At 42.5% G+C, this 14,624-nt stretch overlaps 1 protein-coding gene across 4 annotated transcripts in view; it reads left to right on the top strand.

The window, feature by feature from the left end:
• The window catches only part of EDEM3 (ER degradation enhancing alpha-mannosidase like protein 3), a 50,518-nt gene extending 42,558 nt beyond the window's left edge, over positions 1-7,960 (top strand). For all 4 annotated transcript variants that reach the window (XM_081121994.1, XM_081121996.1, XM_081121995.1 and 1 more), the window contains exon 20: positions 4,100-7,960. In XM_081121994.1, the coding sequence (XP_080978120.1) occupies positions 4,100-4,509 (410 nt within the window). In that variant the 3' untranslated portion in view covers positions 4,510-7,960. The remainder of the gene's footprint in view (positions 1-4,099) is intronic.
• Positions 7,961-14,624: the final 6,664 nt, after the last annotated feature.

Raw genomic sequence — 14,624 nt, 5'->3', positions numbered from 1 at the left:
TCCATCGAGAGTACTAGGTGGGATTATATAAGTATACCAGATAATAGCATCCTTAAAGTCTGAACAATAAAATGTCCTCCAGATTGCCCTTTCTAAAAATCTCACTCCACAAATATGTAGTTCCCTTATAAAGTCACATAGTTTTGATGGAGCAGTTCTTCTCACATATTAATACAGAAGTAGAAGCCCCAGAACAAGCCACCACTCCCGCTCCTACCTTCTTAATTCAGATGCTAAGGCCCAGCCATTAATATAGAAATGTCTACAGTAGTACTCTCTGCTAGCAAGAATGTTCAGATATCTTACTGTAGTCCCCTCTGATCTGCAGTTTCCCTTTCCATGGTTTCAGTTACCCTGTGGCCAACCACTGTCCAGAAATGTTAAGTGGAAAATTTCAGAGATAAATAACTTATAAGTTTTAAATTGCCTGTTGTTCTGAATGTGGATCACCCAGCATATCCACACTGTTGTTGTATATACTCCCCGCCCATTAGTTACTTAGTAGCTATGTCAGTTATCATATTTTAAAAGCGAGAGACCACATTCACATAACTTTTATTACAGTGTATTGTTATCATTGTTCTATTAGTTATTGTTGTTAATCTCTTACTGTGCCTAATTTATAAAGTAAGCTTTATTATAGGTATGTATAAATAGGAAAAAAACAGTACATATAGGGTTTGGCACTCCTGGTGGTTTCAGGCATCCACTTGGGGTCTTGGAACACATCCCCTGTAAATAAGAACTGTACATACTCTTCTTCAGGTCAGACCTGTCACACTTCTAAAAGTTAAGTTATCCATAGAAGTTTTAATGCCCTGTCTCTCATGTGTCCCATCTTTCTAAAATGTGAAGTTTATAAAGGGCTTAATACTAATTCTAATCTTGGGCACATGAACAAAAGACACTTTTTATTTTTTACCTTTAGCTCCAAGTTGAAACAGTTTACAATTGATCAATTTTTCTTTTTGCAGTATTATTTCTCAAGGGAAAAAGAGATCAGTGTTTTAATATTTTATTATGTTTGCAGTTTGCAGGTAGGCCCACAGTGCCTTGACAGCTGCAGGCCGATGTTTTTAGGGCTACTCCTATATTTGTGTCTGATAAAGAGGCAGACAGAGAAAGTGGGGGAAGGAACATTGCCCTGGTTTGGCCTGGCAGTATTAGCTACTTTTCCCAGGATCTTCCCCACTGAAGTCGATTGGGGGAAACATGTTCTAAAGTTGGCCTGTTGAGGTTCGGTTGCTGTGGGAGAAGGATTTGAGCCTGAGGAGGAAAATCTGATGGCCTCATTGCCAGGAAAGTGCGCCTAGATCATTCTTGTTAGCAGAATTGATAGGTACATGCCCTCCTTTCTCCAGCCCTGTCATGTTTCCTTATGCATTGTCACATTCACAAAGTCACTCCCCTCTTCCTGGACGTGCCTTCTCAATCCCCGCAGGCCCGAGTCCTTTTCTCTTTGAGAACGCTGCCATTCTGACTACCCAGTATAAATGCCGTCTTCTCTGTGAAGTGTTCTCACTCACGGGTGAAACTGGAGGGCGTCTTTCAGTGTCGTTCTCCCTTGACATTTACACTACATTGGGCATCTCCACCTGCTTCCCATCTTTGTATTCCTTGCTTCCGGTCAACTGGTGGTGGAGACGGGTAAGCCACTATAGAGCATCCATTCTCTGAGTCTTTGCCCAAGGATCCCTTGTCCTTTCATTATTCAGACTTAATAATTTTCCTGCTGCTGGGGGCCAGTTGGTTGGAGCATCGGCCGGTACACTGAAAGGTCGCAGGTTCCATTCCTAGTCAGGGCACATATCTAGGCTGTGGGTTTGATCTCTGGTCGGGGCGTGTATGAGAGGCAACCGATTGGTGTTTCGCCCCCCCCTCCCCACCTTCCCTCTGTCTCTAAAAAACCAAAACATATCCTTGAGTGAGGATTAAAATTTTTTTTAAATTTATTTTCTTTGTATCTTGATACTCTCTTCATTCTTCTTTTGCTTCTGTGTTTCTGAATTTACATGTAAACGGGAAAATTTTGTTAAATATTAGGACTTCCAATCCAGGAACTTACAGTTTAAACTTACTTGTAAATGCCCCGCCGGGTGTGGCTCAGCGGTTGAGCATCGACCTAGGATCCAGGGGATCAGGGTTCGATTCCCGGTCAGGGCACATGCCCAGATTGTGGGCTCGATCAATGACTCTCTCATCATTGATGTTTCTATCTCTCTCTCCCTCTCCTGTCCTCTCTCTGAAATCAATAAAGATATATTTAAAAAAAAACACAACTTACTTGTAAATGTAATCATATCTTATTTTATATTTTCATTAAGATTTTACAGTGTAAGGAATATGGGTCATATATCTTTCATAATAAATTCAATTCTATGTTTTATAGCTTTTATTTTTATTACGAAAAGAGCACTTAATTTTATTTCTAACCAGTATTGCTACTATAGAGGGGTCATTGATATATGCCTATTTAATTTTATTTTTACCCTCTTTATCAGATTCTTTTATGTTAAGTGTTTTTAAAAGTTGAGTTGCTTTGAGTTTACGTATACAACACAATCTGAAAATAATGACAATTCCTTTTTCTATGCTTACACTCACTGTTCTGTTATCCTGTTGTGTAGTTAGATTTCTAAAATAATGTTGTATAGTTGGTAACTCCCAGGGTAATTATTTTTGCCTAAGCAGTCTTGATTTCTAGATGAGTAGCGCTGCACCTCTTCCTCTCCTTCTGTACTAGATGAATGTAGCCCAGAGAGAAGCGGGAAGGTTTTTAGGTGTTGCTCTCCTTGGATTGAGGGAGCCTGGGATCAGTGAGCGCTGAGCACCGGCTCCCGGCTTCCTCTTCTTGGCCCCCTGTCCCCTGGTATTCCCGATTGCCTTTTTAAAGTGCACCTTTGTTGCTGCTCAGAAGAGAGGATGTGTGGGCGCCCCCTCCCCCCAGCACACATACTGGAGAGCCTAAGCTTCCCTGGTGGGGTGGTTCTTCCTAATCAGTTGCTGCGTATGGACCACCACCTGTTCCTGCCTGCCTGCCTGTATTTCCTTTCATTTTTTGAATAGGCCCATCTCCTGTCCCTTCTTTGACTAATTCCACTTTATAAACCTCAGCTCAGGTGTCACTTTCTGAAGGAAACCCTCAAATCTCATTCTTTTCTAACCCCAGAACACTTTGTCAGAGTTCTCCATTTATTTTGTGTAAATTCCATTCTCCCCACCTGGGCTGTAAGATCCATGGAGGCAGATCTGGTGTTTGTTTTGCCTGTTCTATCCTTAGCACCTTGCACGGTGCCTGCCCCACAGTGGACACTCGGGGGGTGTTTGCTGACCCACCCACCACAGAGACTGTGGGGGAGACAGCAAGTGGCCGTGGACGCCATTTAAACACTTTCTTGTCAGGATCCTAAATAAAATGCCTCTAGTGGCTTCATTATATATTCATCATGAGAGGATTTAACTTACTGGTCAGCCTTCCAGTGGATTTTCGGATGACCATAGCTTACAATTCATAGACCGACAGTAATGAAATAGAAGTTTTATAAATAATCTCAGTTGTCTTTATGAAAATATTTTACTTAACCAATCACATTAATGCCCTTAAATCATCCAAAATTTTATATATCTGCATTTTCATGGCTTACTGAGTGGGAGTTTCACTTTCCAAAGGACTATTTATTATCTTAAAACATAACAATGATAAGTGCTGTTTAAAATTCTATTTAATATGTTCTCATGTGCAAGCTTCTCTGACTTCAGATATTTAGTAAACTTTTGACATACAGTAAAGATTTATATGCACTTTAATAGTATTACTGTTTAGTGTATTTCTTGGCATTTACTCATATCCATTTAAGGCAGTTTGAAAGAACATATATTTTCTAATGTCCCATTTTGCAAAATTAGTGTACAGAAAAGTGTGGGAGCATTATTATAAGGCAGTCTTTTACTCTTTAGTGTTAATGTTCACTGATCTGCATTAACATGGTTTTCTTTAAGTTTTATTTCTTCATTTGATTGTAAAAACCTATATGCTTTTGAAAGTGTGATGCATTTTTTTAGGGGAAAGTTTCATGAAGCTTGTTTGTTTCATATACAGATCCTGAAATGGAAAATGAAGAACAGCCATTCTCTGAAAATGATTCTCAGTACCAGAGTGCCGAGCAGCTCGCCCCGGGTTCTCAGGAGGTGGATTTGGTGGATGGAGAGTCTCCTGAAGAGAACTCTCCAAACTCTCACCCAGAACCATTATCTCCAGCAGCTACGGACAATGCTGCAGGAGCTTCTCCTTCTGAACAGAATTCTGATCCCACAGAAAACCAGGGGCCCGCAGGCCTTGATGGTGAATGTACAGATTTAGATAACCAAGTTCAAGAACAATCAGAAACTGAGGAAGATTCCAGTCCCAACGTCAGCTGGGGTAAAAAGGCCCAGCCCATAGACTCCATATTAGCAGACTGGAATGAAGATATAGAAGCATTTGAAATGATGGAGAAAGGCGAACTATGACTCGCTGAAGAATTTGGTGGTAGGTATTTAAAAAGAGTAGGCAAACTGGTTAGTGGACACCCTCCTACTAAGCAGGCTCTGCAGTGGGAGGCTGTAGTGTGGTGACGAGCAACGGCGTTCTGACTGGGGATAGCTGGTTATCATAGGAGCCTGGAGCTTGCTGTGTTAGAATTGACCTCGTTTCAAACTGTCCCGTGAGAAATGGAAACTCGCAGTCCCCCCAGATGGCAGCCCCGCACCGCCCTGCAGCGCCTCAGGCCAGGAGACTACTGGACATGCCTAGGAACCAGGCTCTGGATAGACGAGAAACATCCTGTCAGCAGTGGGGTGGGGAGTAGGAATTTGTATTTCTTCCTAATTGGAGGAAACGTAAGTTCCTAGGTTTGGGGTTAGAGGCTCTTCTGGGAAATACAAGCGTATTGTGGGCATTCTGGTTGTGCTGCCTTCACAAAAACACTCGAAGTGACCTAAGTGGTTATGAAGCAAGTGTGTCGCAGCGAGAGCGATCTCGCTCACCACTCTCACTGGCTTGGTTGTGTAACAGGTGATCAAGGTGACTTGATTTCTCTCTCCTAACAATGTCCTTTTCATAGAAACCAAAGGTGAAGCCAGTGTACTTTCTCAGAGTTCTCTGCGTAAAGCCTAATCACTGGGACCAGGTAAAAAGGTCATCTGATAATGTTGTGGAGAATGGTTACTTAATGCTTTTGAAAAACGGAGCAAAGGAGAAACTGTAATGTTGCAATATGAACTTGCCATTGGGCCTTCCATAGGGAAAGCTGTGACTACTCTGAAGTGGAACTTGATGTTAGGTCCTTACAAGGTGAATCATCAACTTTTCCAGTTCATTTCCCTTAGAGGTGGTTACCTCTGGTCATCAGCCTTACTCCATCCCACGTGTAGTGTGCAGTTTGAGCCACAAGGCCCAGGTTGCCAATAGCTTAATACATTCTGTCCCATTTCTCTATCTTAGGAAGCCATGGTCAAACTGTGGTAGTGATCTAAAAATCCTGGGGTAACTACGGTTTCTAAAGTTGTACCTAAGGAACGTGTCACATTTTCTGTTAAATCATGGTTTTTTGTGTTTTTTTTTTAAACAAATATTCCTTCTGATATGGACTTGAAAATTAGTCTATGGTAACCTGTGTAGAAAACTTACACAGTACCAACTAACATACAGCCATATAGCTTAAATTTTTTTTTTTTTTTGGTGGCAGTCTGGTGCTGGCCACATTTAAGTTTTAATTTTTTGTTGTTGATATCTGTAGACAGCCCTGTAGTTGAAATCATGCCTTTATTCATTTTATTTATTTTTAATAAAACTTACCTGAATTTGTTCTAAAGGAGTATTTTTTGTGAGACTTAATTTTCTTTCTCTTTACCATGACATTATATAATAACCTTCTCCTAAAACAGTTTTGAGGTACTGATGAACTGAAACTGTATATGGAGCTGTTAAAAGAACAGCAGTGCTGTATCGTAGTTATGTATATTCATGTACAGTGTGTCTTAGATCCAGGTAGATATATTCTTTTATAAGGGGATGCATAGCTGCTTTCAAAAATTCCAGAAAACCTAATTGGGTCAGGGAGTCATAAATCTAATAGAGAATTCACTTTGGGGGGGGGAAGAGTAGTATACAAGACCTTTATTGACCCTTAATTAAACCTGACCCCAAAATGGATATTTTTAGTCACTGCATGTGAAATTTGGCGTAAGAAGATAAAACTATAATACATAGAGTTCACGAAAGGATAGACATAGTGCTTTGTTCACCTTAATTGCAAAGCTGCCAAAATAGCTAAAGCTTAATTACTTGACTTGCCTTGATTTATAGGACTGGGGCTTGGAGAAAGGGAGCAGATGTTCCTCTAACACTTTGATTACAGAAGCCTTATATTTAGTGATTTGATTTTGTTTGTAGCTCAGAGCCATTGTTGTGTAAATCTCACTTTTCTAAGATCAAAACAACATAATTTTTTTCCCCAGCAAAGATTTTTGTGGCATACAAGGAAAAACCAGCTTACTGCCACTGTACTTTCCTTTGGCCATTAGGGGGAGTTGTTGCCATTCATTGAGGTCTAGAAGCAAATTGCTTACTTGTTTCGAAAAGTGAATCCTTAAAAAGAAAGACAGGAAAGAAAAGAATTAAATTATACTCAGTTCCCAGAAGGAATTATATTTGATTTTTCCCCATTTAAGAAAAGAAGGTATAATGTTTGGCTTCAATACTCCAACAATGCAATTGACTCTACATTTCTTATTTGATATACTGCCATGAAGTTGTTTTTGAATTCATTGAAAACTTCCAACAGCATTAGAGTTTTTTTATGTTTTGTTTTTTAAATACCTTCTATAGAGATTTTATTTACTTCCTAAAGATTCAGGGGATTCTATGAGACCCTGAATTTTAGTAACATCTGGTCTACCTCAGTTAAATGTTGACTGCATGGAAATAGAGCTGAAGTGATCACCACAGCCATAAAATCGTTTGACTAAGAAGGATTTATACAATGTTTACAAACCTGGAATCAAGTAAGGATTTTATCTGAAAGTTAAAAGTTAGACATTAGAGCAAGTATTTAATTCAGGTATTTTCAAGTTTTAAAACTTAACTTGTTTACCAACTAAAAATAGCTGTAGTTTTCTTGCGTATCACAGTCCACCGAGATGATATACCCTAGTTTCCAGTACTTTCTCCATAAAGTTTTAGGTGTGAAAGAATTGTAATTTACGAGATGTGTTTAGGGTGGGATATTTTGTTGGGTAGGTTCTTTTTTTCTTTTTTTTTTAACTTTAATAGGCTTCCAATAAGAATATAATTGTTTCAGAACAAATAATTTTTGACATTATACTTTTTACTTTTCTTCACAGTATTAAAGAGTAAAATGAAAAATTGTGCACTCTCTGATTTTAATTTCTCTAATACAGTTCTCTCCAGAATTTGTCTTAGTTTAAAGTACTGTCACACAGCCCTTTTTACAATAAAACCAGCATTTGTTCTCTCACCAGACCCCATGCCAAATTCATCATAAAGAAAGCTCAGCATAAGTAATTCAAATAGTGCTTATAATTTTAGAGGTGGGGGGATTTAGTAAATATTCCAACCGGTCGTTTTATGCACAAGGCTTTAGTCAGAACATAGGAAAAAAAACATTCTGTGAATGAAATATTGTATGTTCAGATTTTATAAGAGACATTTTTAAAAGCCCAATTTACAGCCGTATATTTTCTTATGATGTAATTTATGAAAAAGATGTCTGTACTAACAGGTGCTGTAACACTACTGTTGTTGGATTTTATTGTTTGGTGATAAATGTGTACAACATTTCTAAGGGAAACTATGTACTGTGATGTAAAAGTCTGGGCAAAATGTATATAATCCTTGTATATAAATGTGTATTTGATTATACTTACTGATTGTAAAGATTTAATAAAACATGTAAATATTCCGGTCTAGTTTTAATTTGAACTTTTAGTGTCACTTTGCATATGTTTATACTTTGATATCTTTAAACTTTTTTTCATTTCTTAGTCTTCCCTGTAGTTTTTAAGATTTTTAAAAAAAATATATCTTTATTGATTTCAGAGAGAGGAAAGGAGAGCGAGAGAGAGAGACAGAAACATCAATGATGAGAGAGTCATTGATCGGCTGCCTCCTGCAGGCCCCCGACTGGGGATCGAGCCCGCAACCCGGGCATGTGCCCTGACCGGAAATCGAACCCTAATCGCCTGGATCCTAGGTCGACGCTCAACTGCTGAGCCACGCCCGGCCGGCCATTCCCTTTAGTTTTTATTTTGCCCCAGAGGAGTGACTTCGGGGGACATCTTAGGGTAAAGAAACACAAACATACATTCAACAGTTCTACAACTCAGCTAGTGCCAAGGGCCCTCAGATTTAGTGATTCACAGTGTCAATACTGGCAACAAACAAGTTTACTTACATTTAATTGAATCCGCTGTCCTTTCAATATTGTCATCAGAAGTAACACTCACCCCTCCTGGTAGTTCCCGTGAGGCCGTGTTCTGTTAGCAGCCACTGGGAGGTCCTGTGACTCTGCTTTTCACCTGTACTATTCTGGGTTTCTCAGCCCAGATGTCTTGAAAGACCTAACAAAGTATTACTTATTGATAAGTACTTTATTTAAAGGTGAGCAAACTGAGACTTAAACTAAGTTCCAAGCACCTTACTCCAAGCCCCCGCTTTGGGGACTGGGCAAGGGGACTGGGCAATCATCCAGTTGGATAATTCTTTAGGACTTCCATTCCATCGTAGTTTCTCCAAATCCACCGCCCTTCCCTGTGGCCTTGCTTTCCAACCTATCACCGTTAACCTCTCTTCCCCTGTTAAGCTAACTTGGCCAAACTTTACATCTTATTAAGTCCAACTACTCACTGATTCTGCACCTACACTTAAGTATCTGTGGGAACTGGATGAAATCACACCCCCCACTGCTGATTGACCTCTTTAAATCATGACCACAGATCTCAAGTGAGATTCAATACTTCCCTCAATTCCAACCACATTTCTCCAGCTAATTTATTTTTCCACTCTGAGACAATTTTCATACCACCCTTCCTTTCAAATATCTCACACTCCTCACTTGTCACTCACCTGATGATCTCACCCCATATTTCATTGGAAAAAAAAATAGGTGTAAATGAGAATGACCTCAACTACCAACCTATCTGCATGCCGAGTCCACATGACTTGTATTTGCATTTATCATGATAGCAATTTCCCTGCACCTATCCTAGGAAAGTCCTCCACTTTTTCTACCTGGATACTGGAGAGCTGGAATCCTAAGACTCTAACTAGATGGATTAAAAAATGGAATAATCCAGCTGCTAGACTCAAAACATACTCCCCCCCCCCCCCCCCCCAAAATAACTGCTTCCTCCAATGTGCATATTCTAACCCTGCAGTGAGCATGAAAGGATTTCCATCACTGGGAGCTGTAAAAATGAATACTGGGTACCATATGTACACAGGATGCCTCATCCAAGATCTGGTAACCTAGGCCTCCAAAACCTATAAGACACACTGACTTACACTCTTTTCCTTTCAGAGAAATTGGGCAATAAAATATTCACCAAATTCTATGCTACAAGTTCTTGTACTTTTTATCTGTGTTTATTTTTGTTTTATTTCTATTGTTAGAAGTATAAATTGGTACAATATTTCTAGAAATCAACTCATTAGTACACACCAAAACCTTAAAATGATTTCTTTCCTTTTAACTCAGTCACCTACTAGGACTCTAAGGAAATAATTAGGGGGACAGACATAGATTTCCATCCAAATATTGTGACTAAAAGGAAAAATGTGGACAGAATCCACAACTATGGGGTAATGGTTAAGAAAAGTATGGCCCAGTAAAAAGTAATGTGCATGCATTAAAGTGATGTTTATTGAAAGTTTTTTTATATGTCTAAGAGCATGCTCTTTAATTCAGATCAATTGAGCAGAGATTGACCACCCTTCTTGTCACCATTCACTGAACCCAGCTCCAGGATGTATGGATGTTCAACACAGTCCCAGATCTTGCTCTCATGGATTTTACAGTCAAGTCCAGAAGATCGATATCGAAAAATCGCATCTGTCCTGAAAGACCTAGGATTCATAATCACTGAGAAATGTCAAAGAAATGATGGGTCAGCTTTAAAGACAGTTGTCTGTAGATAATCCTAAAAATACGTTCGTCGTCTTTGGAAGCGGACACTGAAGAGAATGCAACTCAGTAGTGGGCTCAGAGTTTTAGAGCCAAGAGATATTTGTGATCACTTCACTGACTCTCCTCATTGGATAGAAAAGAAATCTGAAGCCAGGGTGGGGAGTGACCTGACCAAGGTCACACGTGTCCAGCCAGGGTCGATGGTGCCTGTAGGAAGCACGAAGGTCCTGGTGCCTCTGTTTCAGTCGTTTCCCGCCCACTTCATAGCCTCAGTGCATCCATTCCTTTGCAAGTTCACATTCAGCCAGCAGAATCATTGCTAACTTCACAGCTGCCCCTGAGGTGCCTTTGAGAAACTCCGGGGCTCCATTGAACCCAGTTGAAAAACTACTGACTTCGATAATTTATTCCTTATTTAAACGTTTAGCACATTCATGCAAAAATATCTTTGAATGCCCTGAAGACCAGCTAGTCCCATGGGCAGCATTTATTCTTCTGTCCCTTTCCCGATGAATTACCCCGTGAATGAAAGGTGCTGTGCACTCGCTTTGGTGCTGTTACTCATCTGAACTAAAGTGTGTGTGGGCAGAGCTCAGGCAGTGAGAGCAGGAGGCAGAGCCTTTGCTGGGTGGGCCCCCTTGTGGGTCTCAAACCCAAGGTTCACGAGCTTGCTTTGTGCTGATGGCAGAGGTGGTTTTCTTTAGATCTGAATCACTGAACCTGAAATTTCTAAATGTGACATTCTCAGATAAAGAGCTTCAATGATGAGGAACCTGTTTATGTCTGTATGGGTAAGGCAATAACGGAGAATTCTGGACTAATGAGGTCATGTCATCCTAAGATTGTATTTCCTAAACCTTGTTAAATTCTCTCATAGCCTGTCATGATGATGTTTCTTTATTGGGTGTTTATCATGTGCTTAGAACTTACAAACCACTGGAGACAGGTACCATTATGAGTCCACTTCCATGCATGAGAAAACCGAGGCTTAGCAGTTGGGGTCCTTAACTCAAAGAAACACTCTGGCTAAATAAAGCAGGGTAGAGGGGGGGATACTGGAGAGAGGTCTTTTGGAAGATTCTAGAGGTGGCCCCAAGGGGATTTGGGGGAGGGCATATTTTTTTCAATCTTTTTCTTTATTATGTATAATGTGGAAGTTAAGAATACAGAATCTGGAGCCAGACTGGTGAGATTAGAGTCCTGGCTTCACTCCTTCCTTGGTATGACCTTGAACTGGGATAGCAATAGGACCTATCTCGAAAGATGGCTGTAGTCTGAGCTCAGAGCCACACACTCAACACGATAGCCACCGTTAGTTAAAATGCTACGTAACTGTGCTTTCAAGCCCCCTCGTCCTGTGCCCCCCTCCCCACCAGATTGCTGTTCTTGAGTTTCATGTGTAAATTCTAACTGTGTTAATAAGCTCTGGTCGTCACCAGTGGCAGCTCTGGCTGGGTGGTCCGTCCTTCAACTTCTTATTGGTCCGGGTGGAGCCGGAGGGAGGGTGTCTCACCAGCTGCAACGGACCTCTTTGCACAAACTCCCAGACCAGGGAAAGAGCTCAGCATTGCCACAGAGCCATGTGAGAACAGCGGTGGAAGGGACTTAATAAAAGGCAATTACTCTGACAAAGTGCTGGCTTTACAAGGAAATGAAAAAACAAAGGTACTTTCCTGGGACTTCTAATCTCACTGTCAGAAAGGACATTGCACAGCTCACGTCCCTGGGCAAAGAAGGGGCCTGCGTCTCCCAGGAGTGGCCTCAGGCACCCTCGGGGATTCATAGTCCTTGTTTCTTGAGGGCTGTGTTTTTCTGTTGTTTCTTTTTTTCCCCTTAAATTTTCTCTTTCACATGTAAGAACCAGAATTTCTTCCTGAAACCTCTAGTTCTCAGACCGTGCTTAAAAAGGATTTGATCTTTTTAAAAAATTTTATTTTTCAATTATAGTTTACATTCAGTATTGTTTTGTATTAGTTTCAGGTGGACAGCTTAGTGGTTAGACAGTCCTATACTTTACAAAGCGATTCCCCTGGTATTTCCAGTACCTGCCTACCTGGCGCCCTACGTAGTTACTACAGCATTATTGACTAGATGGAGACAAATACCATATGATTTCACTTACATGTGGGATCTAAAGAACAACCATAAACGAACAAACGAAACAGAAACAGACTCACAGACACTGAGAACAGACTGACGGTTGCTGGAGGGAAGGGAGGAGGGGCTGGGTGAGCCACATGAAGGGACTGAGCAGCTCAAACTGGTAATTACTAAACAGTCCTGAGGATGCGAAGTATAAATAGAAGGTATTTGATCTTGTAAACGCAGAACCACTGGCTTGCTGTGTGACCTTGGCAAGTTACTTAACTTCTCTGAACTTGGACTGCTGGTTTTGTCTGCCCAGCTGGCTTTCCTCCATTTCCTCTGTTACGTGAGCTCCGCCCCCCAGACCACGGGATTGCCACCAAAGAAATAAGAGCTAACGGAACAGCCTTGCTTCGCCAGCCTCCCTTGCAGCCACGGGGCGAGCTCAGAGCTTAAACTGTGTGAGTTGGAGCTTCGAACTCAAGGTAGGATCACCTGCAGTCTGTTGAGGTGAGCGTGGTGGCAGCACTCCATTCAGCCTCCAGGGACACAGTGACAGCACCCCCCAGGTGCTGGCCAGTACGTGTGCGTAGGGGAACACTTGTTTCCTACTCCTGGGGTTTCCATCCACGGGAGGTCCTCCTAAGGTAAGGCCCCGCTTGCCTCTCCATCCAGGGTTACCAGGCCGGGGAGTTGGGGGCGAGCCTGGGAACAGGCTTCCCGGCCTGGGCCTGTGAAGGGGGGGAGCGTGCGGGCCTGTGAAGGGGGGAGCGTGCGGGCCTGTGAAGGGGGGAGCGTGCGGGCCTGTGCAGGGGGGGAGCGTGCGGGCCTGTGAAGGGGGGAGCGTGCGGGCCTGTGCAGGGGGGGAGCGTGCGGGCCTGTGCAGGGGGGGAGCGTGCGGGCCTGTGAAGGGGGGAGCGTGCGGGCCTGTGAAGGGGGGGAGCGTGCGGGCCTGTGAAGGGGGGAGCGTGCGGGCCTGTGCAGGGGGGGAGCGTGCGGGCCTGTGAAGGGGGGAGCGTGCGGGCCTGTGCAGGGGGGGAGCGTGCGGGCCTGTGCAGGGGGGGAGCGTGCGGGCCTGTGAAGGGGGGGAGCGTGCGGGCCTGTGAAGGGGGGGAGCGTGCGGGCCTGTGAAGGGGGGAGCGTGCGGGCCTGTGCAGGGGGGGAGCGTGCGGGCCTGTGAAGGGGGGGAGCGTGCGGGCCTGTGCAGGGGGGGAGCGTGCGGGCCTGTGAAGGGGGGGAGCGTGCGGGCCTGTGAAGGGGGGGAGCGTGCGGGCCTGTGCAGGGGGGGAGCGTGCGGGCCTGTGCAGGGGGGGAGCGTGCGGGCCTGTGAAGGGGGGAGCGTGCGGGCCTGTGAAGGGGGGGAGTGTGCGGGCCTGTGAAGGGGGGGAGCGTGCGGGTGGAGGGGAGCCCGGGTTTTCCTGCTCTGCCAGTGCCTGGGCCATAAGTCTGCCTAATTCTAGAGCAAGGTGTTAGCACTCTCTGATTCATCCCTAAATCCGTCTGCTGTTCTAAAACTTCAGTTTATTTCAGAAGCAAACTCTATATGATCATCTTTAATGGAAAAAGGGTCTTTGTAACTTTAAGCACAGATCATCTTTAAATACACAATTATTAAAAAAACAAACAAATTTGTCCGCGTACCATTTAAAATGCCCTTCGGTGGCGTCTGAGTTTTCCGTTGGAGGATACTGGGTTATGCTGGGCTGCCTCTGTTTTTATGAAGATGAGCTTTAAGCAGCATTTACACAGCCACATGGAACTGGTAGGCTCCCGTGGCGGTCAGGCAAATTCCGCTTTCTCCGTCTTACTGGAGCTTTCTGTCAGCGTTGAAGTCAGGAAGCGTGAGTCCCCCTCCAGTCTGTTATTTTGGAGACTGTTTTGGCTCTTCTAGGCCCTTTGCATTTCCATATAAATTTTAGAGCGACTTGTCAACTACTTCATTAAAGTCTGATGAGATTTTGATTGGGACTGCCTTAAATTTAGAGATCAAATTTGGAAAACGTATTTCTTCTTTTGTCGGTTTTGCTAATGTGTTTGGTAATACGTTTTTCAAGAACAGACATTTTTAACAATATTGAGTCACCTGTTCTGTAAACATGGCGTATCTACCCATTTAATTAGATCTTTAATTTCTCCCAGCAGTATTTTATAGTTTTTAGTGTAGAGTTTTTGCCTACCTTTTGTTAACCTTTTCGCAAGTATTTTGTGTTTACAATAATAAGAGACTATTTTAAATTTTTATTTAATTTTTTATTTAAAATTTTACCTTTTGGTGCTAATATATTAACATACCATTGATTTTTTGTGTGTTGTCTTTATATACTACGACATTGTTAGATTCTCTTATTAATTCTA

Source organism: Miniopterus schreibersii (assembly GCF_964146895.1).
Source record: "Miniopterus schreibersii genome assembly, chromosome: 19".
Lineage (NCBI taxonomy): Eukaryota > Metazoa > Chordata > Mammalia > Chiroptera > Miniopteridae > Miniopterus > Miniopterus schreibersii.
The sequence above is the reverse complement of the archived record's forward strand: the minus strand, read 5'-3'. Positions and strand labels throughout refer to the sequence as shown.